Source organism: Equus quagga, chromosome 13 (assembly GCF_021613505.1).
Source record: "Equus quagga isolate Etosha38 chromosome 13, UCLA_HA_Equagga_1.0, whole genome shotgun sequence".
NCBI classification, from domain to species: domain Eukaryota; kingdom Metazoa; phylum Chordata; class Mammalia; order Perissodactyla; family Equidae; genus Equus; species Equus quagga.
The window spans coordinates 19,990,126-20,004,870 of NC_060279.1; the positions used below are offsets into that span (position 1 = coordinate 19,990,126).

General features: G+C 37.8%; 1 protein-coding gene across 6 annotated transcripts in view; it reads left to right on the forward strand.

Moving 5' to 3' along the window:
- The window catches only part of HMCN1 (hemicentin 1), a 433,459-nt gene that overhangs the window by 351,253 nt on the left and 67,461 nt on the right, over positions 1-14,745 (forward strand). For all 6 annotated transcript variants that reach the window (XR_006891498.1, XM_046681569.1, XM_046681570.1 and 3 more), the window contains 10 exons: positions 1,004-1,140; positions 4,770-4,911; positions 5,947-6,091; positions 6,477-6,604; positions 6,911-7,067; positions 8,586-8,707; positions 8,912-9,076; positions 10,671-10,778; positions 11,468-11,605; positions 11,731-11,865. Coding sequence is in view for 5 of the 6 variants with exons in the window: in XM_046681569.1 (XP_046537525.1) it covers positions 1,004-1,140; positions 4,770-4,911; positions 5,947-6,091; positions 6,477-6,604; positions 6,911-7,067; positions 8,586-8,707; positions 8,912-9,076; positions 10,671-10,778; positions 11,468-11,605; positions 11,731-11,865 (1,377 nt within the window). In the remaining variant the exon portion in view is untranslated. The remainder of the gene's footprint in view (positions 1-1,003; positions 1,141-4,769; positions 4,912-5,946; positions 6,092-6,476; positions 6,605-6,910; positions 7,068-8,585; positions 8,708-8,911; positions 9,077-10,670; positions 10,779-11,467; positions 11,606-11,730; positions 11,866-14,745) is intronic.

Genomic DNA, 14,745 nt, shown 5'->3' on the forward strand with positions numbered 1-14,745 from the left:
GGTGTACATGTTTTCATGTCAAAAATATACTTTTATAACATTAGTTTTTAGTGATTGCATAGTGTCCCCTTTTATGAATATACCATCATTTCTTTAATCCATTCCCTGTTTTTGGATACTTAGGCTGTTTCTATATTTTTGCCAATATAAGCCACACTTTTATAGACGTCTTTGTACATACATGTTGGCCTGTTCCCTTAATTATTTTATTTTGATAAATTCCTGTAAGTACACTTGCTTGATTATACACACACACACACACACACACACACACACACACACAGTTAAGGCCAAATAACCTTCTTCTAGAAAAGTTGGGCCTATTAGACTCTAGCCAACACTGTTTTAACATAGCAATGGGAATTACTCTTCATGGAGAGAAACATTTAAACAAACTAAACAGAAGATCTTTATCTCATTCTTACAGCCTAAATGACTAGGCAGTGCAAACTATAAGGCTGGTATAACGTAGGAGTTTTCCCCGCCCCCTGCCACTCCTACATACAAATTAGACCTGCCATTCGTTAATTGACGTGTAAACTGTGTATGTGAGTCACATAAAAAAGACATTTCAGCATATTAAGAAAAATATGTACATTTCTGTATGTTAGGATAAACAGATCCTAATTCAGTACTTTTAAAATCTGATGTTCAGAGAAAATTATTACCAAATGCAGAACCTGGACAAGAAAGCCCTTCTTTGTGCCTCAGTTTCTTTACCTGTTAAGCAGTGATAATTATGTGATCATATTACTTATCCTATCATTAATGTGGCTGGTGGAAGAATTCTATTCTTAATGGATGTGAAAGTCCTGAGTAAGGCAAAAAACACACCACCCGTTTCACTATTTGTAATCCTTTGTACTATAAATTGAATGATATTTTAAGTTTATGCCTCTTACTTCATATAGCAGAAGCAACATTTGTTGAACCCCTGTGATAATTCAGATCATTTTACATCTCATTTATTGAAAACCTTTGATGTATTTGTTCTCACACCCAGTACCCCCTAATATTGCTGGAACTGATGAGTCCCGGGATTTCACTGTTTTACGCAACAGACAAATGACATTGGAATGCAAATCGGATGCCGTGCCCCCGCCTGTAATCACTTGGCTTAAAAATGGAGAACGGTTACAGGTAAATCTTGCTAAGTTCCACAGATTCATTTTGAGAAAAAAAAAAAGAAATCAGCTGTGACGTCTTTGCTAGGTGGACAAAACCAAACAACATGAGGCTGCTGGTTAATCAACATTGCAAGGTGGGCCCAGGGTCCTTTAATGAGCCTTCTTGTGTTCTCAGTTTTTGCTAGGGTAGTTAGTAGCTAGTTATGGGTCCAAAGACAGGTATTTTGATTTAGTCACCCTGTAAATTGGCCCAAGTATATATTTCCTGGAGCCTGTAGATTAAAGCTGGATTTGAAACACTCAGCTGTTTCTTTCCCTGAGGGAGAAGAAAGCTTCAGAGTCTCAAAGAACTGACCTGTCCTCCCACGCCTCTGGGGCAAACCTCTTACTGAATTTCCCTGGGCTAAACTTGGACTGCAGGAGTGAACCCGAGGATCTGTGCAATACCCTTGGATACCAGGAGTCTAGGACTGGAATCCTTGAAGAACACAATTGCTGGCTCTCTAACACTTCCCATGCTCAGATGACAACTGTCTGCTGCCATAAAGTGTCACAGCCCGGGATCCTAAGTAGCCTTTCAGGGTAGCTCAAAGCCTTGACTTTGAATGCTCTGATTGTCCTTATCCTAGTAGTTACTTATCCTTTCTTTTCCTCCTTTGTTCTTTCTCTTCCTGTTGGTATAACCTATTGTTGTACACTGTGCCTAATTATAAAAGGCGGTGATATCCCCTAACACCTAAGGCAGAAAGACTTCCACCACCAAACCACACCAAATGCCAGACAGAGAGAGACTGGATTCTGAGAGGTACTTAAGTGTTAAATCATCATGCATATCACTTAACCTTCCTGTGCCTCAGTTTCTCTATTTATTGTGTGCCTACTATAATGCTGGGCACTATGATTGCTACTGAGAGTCTTGACCCTCAAGGAGTTCACAGACTATCTGAAAAGATACAGAAGTAAATCAAAGATTATAGAATGGATACTGCTGATAAATTGTATGTAAGAGGGATGTGCAGCATTTTATGGAAACAGAGAGGAGAAACAAATAACCCAGACTGAGGGGTAAGGAACAGCCCAGGGGAGCCTCTTGGAAAGGGTGAGTTCAGTTTTAAATGCTGGATAGCTGTTGGGTGAGAAAGAAGCAGGGGATTCCAGTCATAGGCAATGGCATGTACACAGCCATTACAGGAAGAGGAATGCCGCTGCTCCAGGAACTGCAAGTAGCTTAGTATGACTGAAGTACGTCTTGATTTTAATGATTTTGATGATTCCTCATAGATTGCAGGATTCCAGTTAAAACTGCCCAGCTTAGCTCACAAGGCCCATCATGCTCTGACTTTTCCTCCATAGTGTGCCCCCTGTGTGCGTTTCATTCTAGACCATTAGGTATTCAGATAGGGACTGAGTGAAGGTTGATGATGAAGAAGGTCAGGCTAATCCCAGATATGACCAAATGATGTCAGTACTGGGACAGGGTGAGTTCAATAGTTATGAAAAAAAGATGAATTCAGTTTTAAACACTTTGAATTATCTATAGATTATCCAAGTGGAGATTCTAAAAAACACTAAGAAATATAGGTCCATATTTCACCAAAAACATCTTTGATTTGTAGTCCTCAGTGGAAAAACCTGTTGTTGAAGCCATAGTTTTGTATGAGGTCAACCGGAAAACATACAGTATGAGAACACCTGTAAATGAGAATAAAGTCTAAGGCAACTCTGACAATTACAAGGTGAGCAAAGGAAGAAGAGAAAATGAATGGGACTGAGAAGGACTCAGAGAGATAGGATTAAGCCTAGAAGACATGGTGTACTGAAAGCCAAGGAAAAGAGAGGGAGCAGTTAACAGAGTCCATGTTAAGATACAGATTGAGTTGTGTCCACTGGGTTTGGCAATACTTAGAAGAGATTAAACATCTGAACAATGGGTCCTCAGTAGAGAGTGATCAAGGCAGAAGACAGGTTACTTGTTGGGGGAGTTAAGGAAGAAGGGCAAATGGAAATAATTATGGACTATTCTTGAAATATGAAAGAGATTTGTGTGTGTTTATTTACTGAAAAAAAGAGATTGAAGATATAGGAGAAAGAAAGAGAAGTTTATAGGACAAAGAGTGTTGGATGGAGAACGAATGGGACCCTGGTCATGGGTGAAGAGATTACCCTTGGGCGGAAGGGCTGACCTTTTCTGCAGAGATGGGAGGATGGGAAGGTTGCATTGGGATGCAAGATGGGAGGAGGAGAGAATTGCAGGCCCAGGGCTCTGCTTTCCTCAGTGGAGTAGGAAGCAAGGTCACCAGCTGAGAATGAGGTTCTATCTGAGGAAAGAAGTCAAATTTGGAAGAATCATTCGTGGTAAATGGAAAAAGAACCAGAGAAAATTGTAGTGAGACTTAATAAGTTAGGAGAACTTACTGATGTTTGTGGAAGAAAGACATCATAAGAATCAACTCTGAAATTTTTTATTCGCCTAAAACCCTGCTATACCCATATAAAAATTAAAATGTTTTGCAGACCTTATCATATATGTTTAAGAAATCACTTATTCTCATCAAAGGTAACAAAATTTATCACTAATAGCCCCTATAGCAATAAAGGGCCTAGAGAAAATGTATGGGCTTTTAAAATAAATGGACCTGAATTGCATATTTTTGTGTGAACACCTTTTTTCGCTAGAAATATATATCTACCTAAGAAAGAGCCCATATGGTAGAAAAATTTTATCTGGGCTCTTCCTGAAGTACTTCCATCTTAGGCACAACCAGAAAATATCAGCTTTTGATGCTACCTGGCATTTTTTTACTGATTTTGAACATCATGCATTTTAATTTATGCAAAATTATTTGTTTGCATGTATTTCCCCTATTCGACTTTATAGCAGAGATTAGATTTCATTGTCTCTATATTTTCATAATTCTTGGTCCCATGCCTGGACACAAAATAAATGCTTAACAAATATTTATAGACTAAAATCATTTATTCACCTATTTAAAAAATGTTAAAGAATAATTGTTTCCTACAAGATAACCAAAGTGAATTTATTAGTCAGAAAGCTTTCAGTTCTAAGTGACAGAATTCCAACTCAAACCAACTTATATGAAAAAAAAAAAAGGTATTTATTAGCTGCCGAAATTGGTGAACTTGGGCTTTAGGCGTTACTAGATTTAGAGTCTATGATCATGTAATCAAACATCTGTGTCCTTTCTCCAAATCTCCGCTCTGTTTTCTTTGTCTTAGATTCAAAGCAGGCTGTCCCACGTGGTGATAAGACCGCCGCCAGGCTTATGTCATCCTCACTACCAGTGATTCCAGTAAAAAGAGCATGCCTTATTCCCCAACACTAACAGCAGAGTCCTGCAGAGGGCTCTGATGGGCCTGACTTCAGTCACCTGCCCATCCTCGAGTAGATCATTGTGGCCGGGAGAACTGGGGACACTGATTGTGCCCTTCCTTAACCACACATAGAGAAATAGTTCCTAAGAGTTTTTGATACCAGGATAATGGGGGCATGGGGAGGGGGCAGACAGAGCATACTAGAAGACACGCACTCTACAGTTCACTATAGTTACTTTGACGTTGTAAAGTAATATTTTATTCCCCTTTCCTGACATTTTAATGGTAAATTTTACTTGCTAAATCCAGGCAACCCCTCGAGTACGAATCCTATCTGGAGGGAGATACTTGCAAATTAATAACGCAGATCTAGGTGATACAGCCAATTATACCTGTGTTGCCAGCAACATTGCAGGAAAGACTACCAGAGAATTTATTGTCACTGTCAACGGTAAGAAAAATTAATCGTTGTTTGACAATTTAAAAATTTAGCCAAGGGCGTTCACAGGGGTGATAACCTTTTAACCCTTTTTTTTTTTTTTTTTTGAGCGTACTAATTGACTTCTTGGGGTTATCTTATTTCTTTTGAAAAAGAAAATATGTAGTATTTGTATTATAGCTATATTCAAACTAACTTGATTTAAAAAATAATGGTAAAAGATACATTACTCTCTCTTAGAGAATACTATATGTCCAGTTGTTATCAGCACATCCTGATGTTTTGTGTCATTCCGATTAGACCCATTCAGGAAGTTAATGTGCTCAATCTCCAGATGACAAGTGGCCCGTTCCTTAGTTCACCTTTATTGATGCTGACGTTTGCGTATATATGTGCTAGGGAGAGACTAGGCCATAGGAATGTAATTTCTCAAATATAAAATCTAAACACTAAAATTCGTCAAATTTCAGCAAGATGATACAAACTTTCCCCCAAAACAATTCCTTTGGATTTTTAATAAATGAAACTTTACAGGATGTTAGGTGACCCATACAACTAATATCTCTAATACTGTTCCCATGTGAACTCAATGATTAAAAAATACATGCTCTGAGACTTACATGATTAATCACAGATGTGCTTTTTGTTAAGACAGTGCACTTTCTGTTCTTTATTTAAAGTGAAGTTGTTCCAGTGTTAACATTCTTTGACGATTATTTGGCCAAAGAGAAATAAGAAATATCATCTTTAATTTGCATCAGACCAGAGCTGATTTTTATTCAAGCCTCTCTTATGGAAAGCCAGATTTCACACACCATATCAGAGATTTAAAGTCATCTTCCCCCATGTAGTCTTTATTTTTAAATACAAAGTATCTGTAGAAAGACTTTTGGAATTAAACCCCAATTCTGTTTATACTAACCTGAATTAGCCGTAGGCAAAGCTATACATTTGACTCAAAGCTCACCTTGCATTACCTCTTCAGAGTCTTAGTTCGGGCCATGTTGTTAATATAAATGAAGTTTTCCACATGCATCTCTTGTGCAGTTCCTCCAAACATAAGGAGTGGCCCCCAGAGTCTTGTCATTCACTTAAATAAGTCAGCTGTGTTGGAATGCTTTGCTGAAGGTGTGCCAACCCCGAGGATAACATGGAGAAAGGATGGAGCTGTTCTATCTGGGAGTCATGTGAGGTAACAGTGCTGGAAGAGGATGAAAAATACTGTAAGAACTGAAATATAAATCTTCAAATCTTTTTTCCAAGGCATTATTTTTGTCTCGTTATGTTTAGAATTAGTCTGCTCATCTTAATACGAGAATCAAAATATAGTATTTTAAAAGCATAATTCCTAAGGCTGTATCCAAAACATAATGATTATAATCCATCCAAGATCAGAAGCCCATCTGCTTTGCACCTTTGCAGAATATCCTTTTTTTCCAGCAAGGGCATTGTAAATTTCTAAAGCAGGAAAAAGACTCAAAATGGATTTAACTAAATCTTTAAAAATGCTCTCAGTCAAACTGTGAATAATCAGAAAAGGCTGACTCAGGGGACTTCACTTGTGGTCTTTCTTATAGGTACTCCATCTTGGAAAATGGATTCCTTCATATCCAGTCAGCACATGTCACTGATACTGGGCGATATTTGTGTATGGCCACCAATGCTGCTGGAACAGACCGCAAGAGAATAGATTTACAGGTCCATGGTAAATATATTTTTGTGAACAACATCCAACCTTTGGGTGAAATGTTCTTTGATAGCCTAAACCAGTGAGATCATAAAAACTTTGACATCCAGGGCTATTGAAATGTTTATTATACTATATTATGAATAGTCAAGAACCATATTTTCTCCTCATTATGGATGGCGTCATCACAACACTAATTTAAATTCACAGAGCCTTGTTTTGTTCATAACTACGAAGCAAGTTACCAACGATTAGTTTCAATTCAGCAGAAATACTTCACATTTGCTGAATGTGTTTCCCTCTTACCTGATGCCTTTGTTTCAGTTCCTCCATCTATTGCTCTGGGTCCTACCAACATAACCGTGACAGTAAACGTTCAAACTACTCTGGCTTGTGAGGCTACTGGGATACCAAAACCATCAATCAACTGGAGAAAAAATGGGCATCTTCTTAATGTGGATCAAAATCAGAATTCATACAGGTAAGGAATAATTTAATTTAAAAATGTCACCTATTTACAAACATTTTTAAAAGAATTAACATTTTAGTTCTATCCATGGGGACTGCAAATATATAAAGTATGAAGAATCAGCTAGCGTGTTGAGAGTATATATTTTTTTCTTAGTATGAAATTCATCTTTCAACCTGTAGTCCTCTTCTGAACTGTAGGTGCAGCCTTTCTAGCCATAAGCCCTGTGGATGTCTGTCAGTGAGGTCTACAGGATGAGATTTCTATTCGGCTTTATTTTTTAAGCACTTTTTGGAATTTTATAAAGAAAAAGGATGAAAATATCATTTGTTATAAAAGTAAAACTATTCTGTAAAAATAATGCAAGCTTTAGTTGTAGAATAAAAATCAAATTTTATACCTTGAAATACAACTGAGGTATTTGGCAGCATGTGTGGGAAGGAAAAACAGCATTTTCTGCAATTTTTTGCATTCCTCTGGCTTTGCTACTATAGCTCATAATATGACAGGGTATGTTTTTTAAAGTCTAACTTTTAAATCACTAGGAATTTCTGTTGCTTTAGGTGAACATCATTTCTTGAATCTCAATTAAGTTAATAGATATCTTGTTGAAGGATTTGCCGTTGCACTAAAAACAAATGTTCTTGTAGGTTTACTTTGACAAAAATCAATTCTGATACATCAGGAAGTATGAAACTAAGGTGTTTCACTTGAAATCCTTTGCTTCTCTCTCTTTCTCACTCTTTTAATCTTTTGGCATTGGGAGCTTAGGGACTTGGAAGTATGGACTATTTGGAAAATGTGCAATGCCCTTGAATAAAAAAGCATGTCAAATATGTTCCCACTAAATCAAATCATTTCTATTCTATTAGTACACAATTTGAATTAAGAAAATAGATATTCTTATTTAAATTTACTTTAAACGATATATGTGTATATACTAAACCTCCTAAACATTTCAAGTGATCCAGATCGCTTCAGTTTTTAATTGGTTAGAAGTTAAGGATAAGACTTACCAATGTATGTACTATGCATCTCCAAGTTACCCAACATGTGTAAGGAGACATGTGAAGTAGGGAAAGGTGCAGGACAGACAGACTTGTAGTTACCCATCTGTCAAAGTTATTGTGAAATTTAGAGATAACTTATGTGAAGTATTTTAGATGATGCCGAGAATGTATCTGATGCTCAGTAAACAGTGGCTATCATCAGTGTGCTCATTGCACTGTATTTCTCCTGGGAGAGCATGTTGGATCATGATATAACATTCAGAAAATTCAAGATTCCTTCTTCAGACAATCCTTCCACCCAGCTGCTCCCTGTCAATGTCAACGTTGAGTCCCCATTAACCCACTGCCATATAAACTTAAAGTCTGATACACGAAGTGTCAAAGAAATGATGCTCATTTTAATGTGAAGAAAGAGTTCCATTTCCCTCAATTCACAACATGGTACCATGTTGAACCAACTGGAAACATTTATGAAAAGTGATGTACAGTAGTACTCATTGCTTTGAAATCTGTCTTCTAGGCTCCTTTCTTCAGGTTCACTAGTCATTATTTCCCCTTCTGTGGATGACACTGCGACCTATGAGTGCACTGTGACAAATGATGCTGGAGAGGATAAGAGAACTGTGGATCTCACTGTCCAAGGTAGAAGTGGCTTAGAACATGGATTGAAAGTTTTTATAATGATATTAGTTCATCGTTTCACTACTGCGTAAGGGGGCTTCCTTTTCTACTTACCTAATATTCACTTTCAGTGTAGAAAGAGAATGATGTATGGTAAGGCTTTGGAAATCTGTAAGGGTTAGAAACATGTAGTTTGTTTTCCTTTTGTTGTTATTGTTGCTTTAGTTCCACCGTCCATAGCTGACGAGCCTACGGACTTTCTAGTAACCAAACACGCCCCAACAGTAATTAGCTGCACTGCTTCAGGAGTTCCATTTCCCTCAATTCACTGGATGAAAAATGGTATAAGACTGCTTCCCCGGGGAGATGGCTACAGAATTCTGTCCTCAGGTAAGATCAAGCTCAGTGATTAAACATCTATTGATTGGATTAATTATTAATGGATGACCTTGCCTGGCTTTTTGTTACACCACAATAAAAGAATAACATACATCTGCATTCCTGGACTTAGGCATCTGGGAAAAAATGCAGTTAGAGTGGAAAGGGGAACTAGGAAAAGGAAGAGGAAGAAAAGTCTGAAAATAAAGTAATAAATAATATCTAAGACTGATCTGAGAAAAATAAGCATGAGCACTGGAATTTTATGAGCATATTTACTAAACAGAAGGTTTAGCAAGTTCGCGGGTTGCCTTTGAGTGAACCACACTTCTGCCATTGGCTCAAGAGAATGTCCGTTCACTTAAATATTTAATGCCTAAAATAGGCTATATACTCCACTGAGTTTCTGAGGATATAAAATTAAGACAGAGTTCTTGCATTCAAGGATTTTATAATTTAGCAGGTAAGGGAAACAAGTGCTATGATGGTTAATTTTTGAGGATAGTAGTAGCCATCATTTGTAAAATTTAGTATTGGAAAGTTTATTGTATTGAAGAGAAAAAATAATTCATCTAAATGAAAATATAGGTGATTCACATTGGTGTTTCTGAAAATTCATCCTGTGCTGGGGAATTACACTGGAGATAAAGTAGCAACTAACATTCTGGGCATTCATGAGTGTGTGCATATTATTCTAAGAGAATTTGTTTATTTCTTCAGTAGAAGGGAAATAATGGAAGATTTGTTCTCAGGATGAGGCTTGGCTTTCAAAGCAAAATGTTTTGGCTATCTCAGAAACCTGTATAGATTGGTAGCAATTAAAACTGTAAAATATAAATTAACTAACCTTCAGCACAAAGTGTTGTGCTAAAAACAGTTTGGAACTTTCTCAAAATGTTAAACAGAGTTACCATATGACCCAGCAACTCCACTCCTAGGTATCTGCCCATGAGAAATGAAAACATGTCCAGACAAAGACTTGTATGCAAATGTTCATACAGCATTATTCACAATAACCAAAAAATAGAAGCAATTCAACTGTCCATCAGTTGGTGAATGGATAAACAAAATGTGGCCTATCCACACATTGGAATTCTACTTAACAATAGAATAGAAAAAAACATTGACCCATGCTACAACAGATGAAATTCAAAAGCTGCTCACAGTAAAAGAAGTCAGACACAAAAGACTTCTGTATGATTCTATCTATGTGAAATGTTCAGAAAAGGTAAATAAATAGAGACAGAAAGTAGATTAGTCATTGCCTAGGGCTGGGGTTGGGAGTGAAGAGTGAGTGTAAATTGGATGAGGTTTCTTTTGGGAGTAATGGAAATATTCTAGAATTAGATTGTGGTGATGATTGCACAACTCTGTAACTATACCAAAAATCATTGAATTGTGCATTTAAATGGGTGGGCTTCACCATATGTAAATTTTGCCTCAATAAAATTATTAATGATAGTAAAAAAGTACTGTGCTAGGCACTTCAGCGGGTACAAGTATGAATATCAGCCAAGCACCACTGTGCTGTGGGGACGAAAACACGAAAACCAAAGAGACAGTTATTGAACCAGGAAAACAGGGATGCAGTATGCTTCCTTTTTAGGAGCAATTGAAATATTTGCCACTCAACTAAACCACGCTGGAAGATATACTTGTGTCGCCAGGAATGCAGCTGGTTCTGCACATCGACATGTGACCCTTCACGTCCAGGGTATGTAAGGTTATTTACTCATTAAAAGCTTGTTGTTTATTGCTTTTTTCTTACGTCATGTTTGTTCTTGAAAGGTGGTACTGTCTAGAGCTATGAACCATGGTAATATCTTGGGGATGTGAAAGCCTGGTAGTTATTCTTCAGTAGACTAAGGAAAACACACAGGTGACAAACCACACAGAACACCCCCCAAATTATTTTTCTTCCTGAATTTTTATAATCTGTTGCTGCCTATAGTTTTCTAATGGAGTTCTTATGGAAACTGGCTATAGTAGCAAAACTCAAAAAATGTAGTATGGCCAATATTCTCTTTTCCCTGCGACATCAAATCCCTAATATTTTGAAATAATGAATTTGAGCATTTTTTTTTTCCTGAGGAAGATTCTCCTTAAGCTAGCATCTGTTGCCAATCTTCCTCTTTTAGCTGGAGGACAGTTCGCCCTGAGCTAACATCTGTGCCAGTCTTCCCATATTTCATATGTGGATTGCCACCACAGTGTGGCTGCCAATGAGTGGTGTAGGTCCGCGCCCAGGAACTAAGCCTGGGCCGCCAAAGTGGAACGCACTGAACTTAAGCACTAGGCCACAGGGCTTGTCCCTGAATTTGGGCATGTATAACCTCATGACTACTGTAGAGATTTCTTCTACGAACTGTATCATTGCTTGTTTCTGTTGATTGGTTCTTATAGAGCCTCCAGCCATTCAGCCTCAGCCAAGTGAACTAGACGTCATTCTAAATAATCCCATTTTGTTACCATGTCAAGCAACAGGGACACCCAGTCCTTTCATTACTTGGCAAAAAGAAGGCATTAATGTCATCACTTCAGGTACCTACAGCTGTTTCTATCTAGAAAATCATGGCAAATCAGTGTTTTATGATTCAGAAGTCAGTATGATTTTTTTTAATGAAAATATAAATTCTTCTCACTCTGCTTTTGTAACTGTGATGTAGGCAAAAGCCATGCAGTTCTTCCTAGTGGTGGCTTGCAGATCTCCAGAGCTGTCCGAGAGGATGCTGGTACTTACATGTGTGTGGCTCAGAATCCAGCTGGTACAGCCTTGGGCAAAATCAAGTTAAATGTCCAAGGTATGTAGATAATAAATCTCTATGTCTTCATGGCAAAGATGCATGTAACAGTGTATACCAAAATTCCTATATCTAAAATAATGATGCTACACAGTTCTCAATATTCTTCTTCTTCTTCTTTTTCTTCTTTGCTGAGGAAGATTAGCCCTGAGCTAACATCTGTTGCCAATCTTCCTCTTTTTTCTTGAGGAAGATTAGCCCTGAGCTAAAATCTGTGCCAGTCTTCCTGTATTTTGTATGTGGGTTGCTGCCACAGCATGACTGATGCATGGTATAAGTCTGTGCCTGGGATCTGAACTGGTGAACCCAGGCCACTGAAGCGGAGCATATGGAACTTAACCACTATGCCACAGGGCCGACCCTATCAACATTCTTAATTTACATTATCTTATTTTTTTTTCCATTACACTTAGGAAGAGTAACGTTTAATGTTTTAGGAGATTTTTTTGCATTGTTTGTATAAGAAAACTGAGGCATCTCATCATATTTTAAACTTCTATGAACCTCTGTTTGGTACTCCATTTCATTGTAGCACATATTTAAGGTGATTTTTAAAACCATTCTCTCCATAATACTACTTTGGATACATTACAAAACACTGGATTGTAATATCCGCTTCAAAACAAATCATAATTACAGTTAAACCAACTTGATGGGAAAAATATTTTAAATACGAAGCAGAGGTTTTTTTCACATTTAACTGATATTTTCTTGATCTAATTTTCATATCTTACATGCATGCTTTTATGAATGAAAAGGTGACCTAAAAATAGATTCTGAGCTACTGAATTTGCATTAGCTGATTTTGAATTTCCTTACAGTGTGATTTTCCTCTGGTAAGTTAATGGCTATAGTGAAAAGCTCAGTTATCTAAAGACTGTAAATCTAATTTCTTTGTATTTTTCAACAAGTATTTATTGGGGTAATAAGTGGAAATACATTGAGCATTACAGACATGATCTTTCCCTTATGATGTGGAGAAGGAAAAAACTAAACTACCAAATAAATGAAATAATTATAAATTCTGACAAATGCTATGCAGAGGAAAAATAAAAGTTTGAGATGGAGAGTAATGGGGAAATCTGGGGACCAGTATAGATTAGTAGTTAATGTAGGCTTCTCTGAGGGGACACCATTTAAGCTGAGACCTGAACGATGAGCTAGGATAAGCCATGTAAAAGTGGCAGAGTATACAAGGAAGAGAGGACAGCTTGTGTAGTGGCCCCAAGATAGGAAAGAGTGAAAAAGGAAGCCTATTAGGATGACTAGAGAGTGGTGAATAAGAGGAAGGCTGGCAAAATGTGAGGGAGGTCAGAAAAGAAGGCAGGACCCGTGCATGGAGAGCCCAAAGGACCAGAGGAAGGTTAGATTTCCTTCTCTTGCAGTGGGAAGTCTTTCAAGACCCTTCTTTGGTTTTAGGAAGATCTCTTTTGCTGCTATGTGGATAATGGTTTAGAGAAAGGGCAAGGCTAGAGCTGGAGAACTATCATAGTCCTCCAGGCATTATGTGATAGTCTGGCTGCAAGTGGGAGTGGGTGTGTGAGTTGCAGGGGTAAATGAAAAAAGTGATGGATTCAAGATATTTTTGGAGGTGTAATTGCCAGGAATGCCGATGAACCATATTTGGAAAGTTAGGAAAAGCGAAGAGTTAATGATGTTTCCTGGGCTTGAGGCTTGAACTAGTGAGTAGATGAGAATGCCACGGGGGAATGCAAGGGGAGGAACTGGTTTTGGAAGAAGGAGAATATGATTTCTGTTTAATCTTGTTAGATGTGGGAAACTATTAGAAATCCTGGTGGAGATGTCCAATAAATTTGAATATTTATGAATTCAGAGCTCACGGGAGAAGTATAGTCTAAGATATAAATTTGGAAATAGTCACTATATTTCAATGCACAAGACCAGATGAGAATTTGGACAGAGAAAAGCTAAGGACAAAGCCCTGGGACTCTGCATTGTCTAGAAGTCTGCGAAAAGAGAAGACACTGGAAAAGAATACGAAGCAGAGGGCAGAGATACAGAGGAACATTCATGGAGGCTAGGAGAGGAGAGTGTTTCAAGAAGGGACTGGACAGCTGTGGTAAATGCAAGTGAGAAGTCAATTAGGATAAGGACCAAGAAATATTCATTGGTTTTGGCAACATAGAGGTCATAGAAAAGAACAGTTCCACATATGAGGGCCTTTTCCTTCACTAATTGATTAAAATTATTGACATGAGCAATTATGGGACAAAGAAACACATTAAACAACTAATAGCATTTCAACATTCCAAAAGCTACCAGAGATAATTGTGTGCTCTGGAGGCATGAAAAATTCTGAATGGAATCTCCCCTTGCAGATGCAATATATAACGGCAAACACAAATCCAACCAAATAATTTTGGTTGATATAAATAATTTTAGCATGGTTGTTCATATTTTTTTCACAACTTGTTGATTTTATGTTTCTCATCACCCTAAAATTTGGTCTCTACGTGGTTGACCATTTCTCCACAGCATCCTGTGGAGACACAGCAGAAAGTTCTAGGTCCCCGGGACTTGCCACGCACGGGACATTACTTGGGTCAGTGGAGTTCTCAGAGGTCTCTTGTTTCTGATTCTGTTTCTTAGTCAGCATGTGGTAACAATGAATATTGTTGGTCTCGTTTCTCTCCTAAGCTTTCTTGCGTAAGTGATAGATGTTTCAGAGGATTTTTTGGGGGGGGTCTACATGTGCTTAAAGGGGTATTTTTACTGTCATTGTCTTCTGCACCTTGTCACTGTCTCTGGACTTGCATTGACTGGGGTGGGGGCAGGGCGGTCACCCTCTCCTTCCTTTCTTGTGTGCTGTGGTTGGTTTTTCTTCCCTTGTGTTTGATTGTTCTCTAATAATTATTTAAT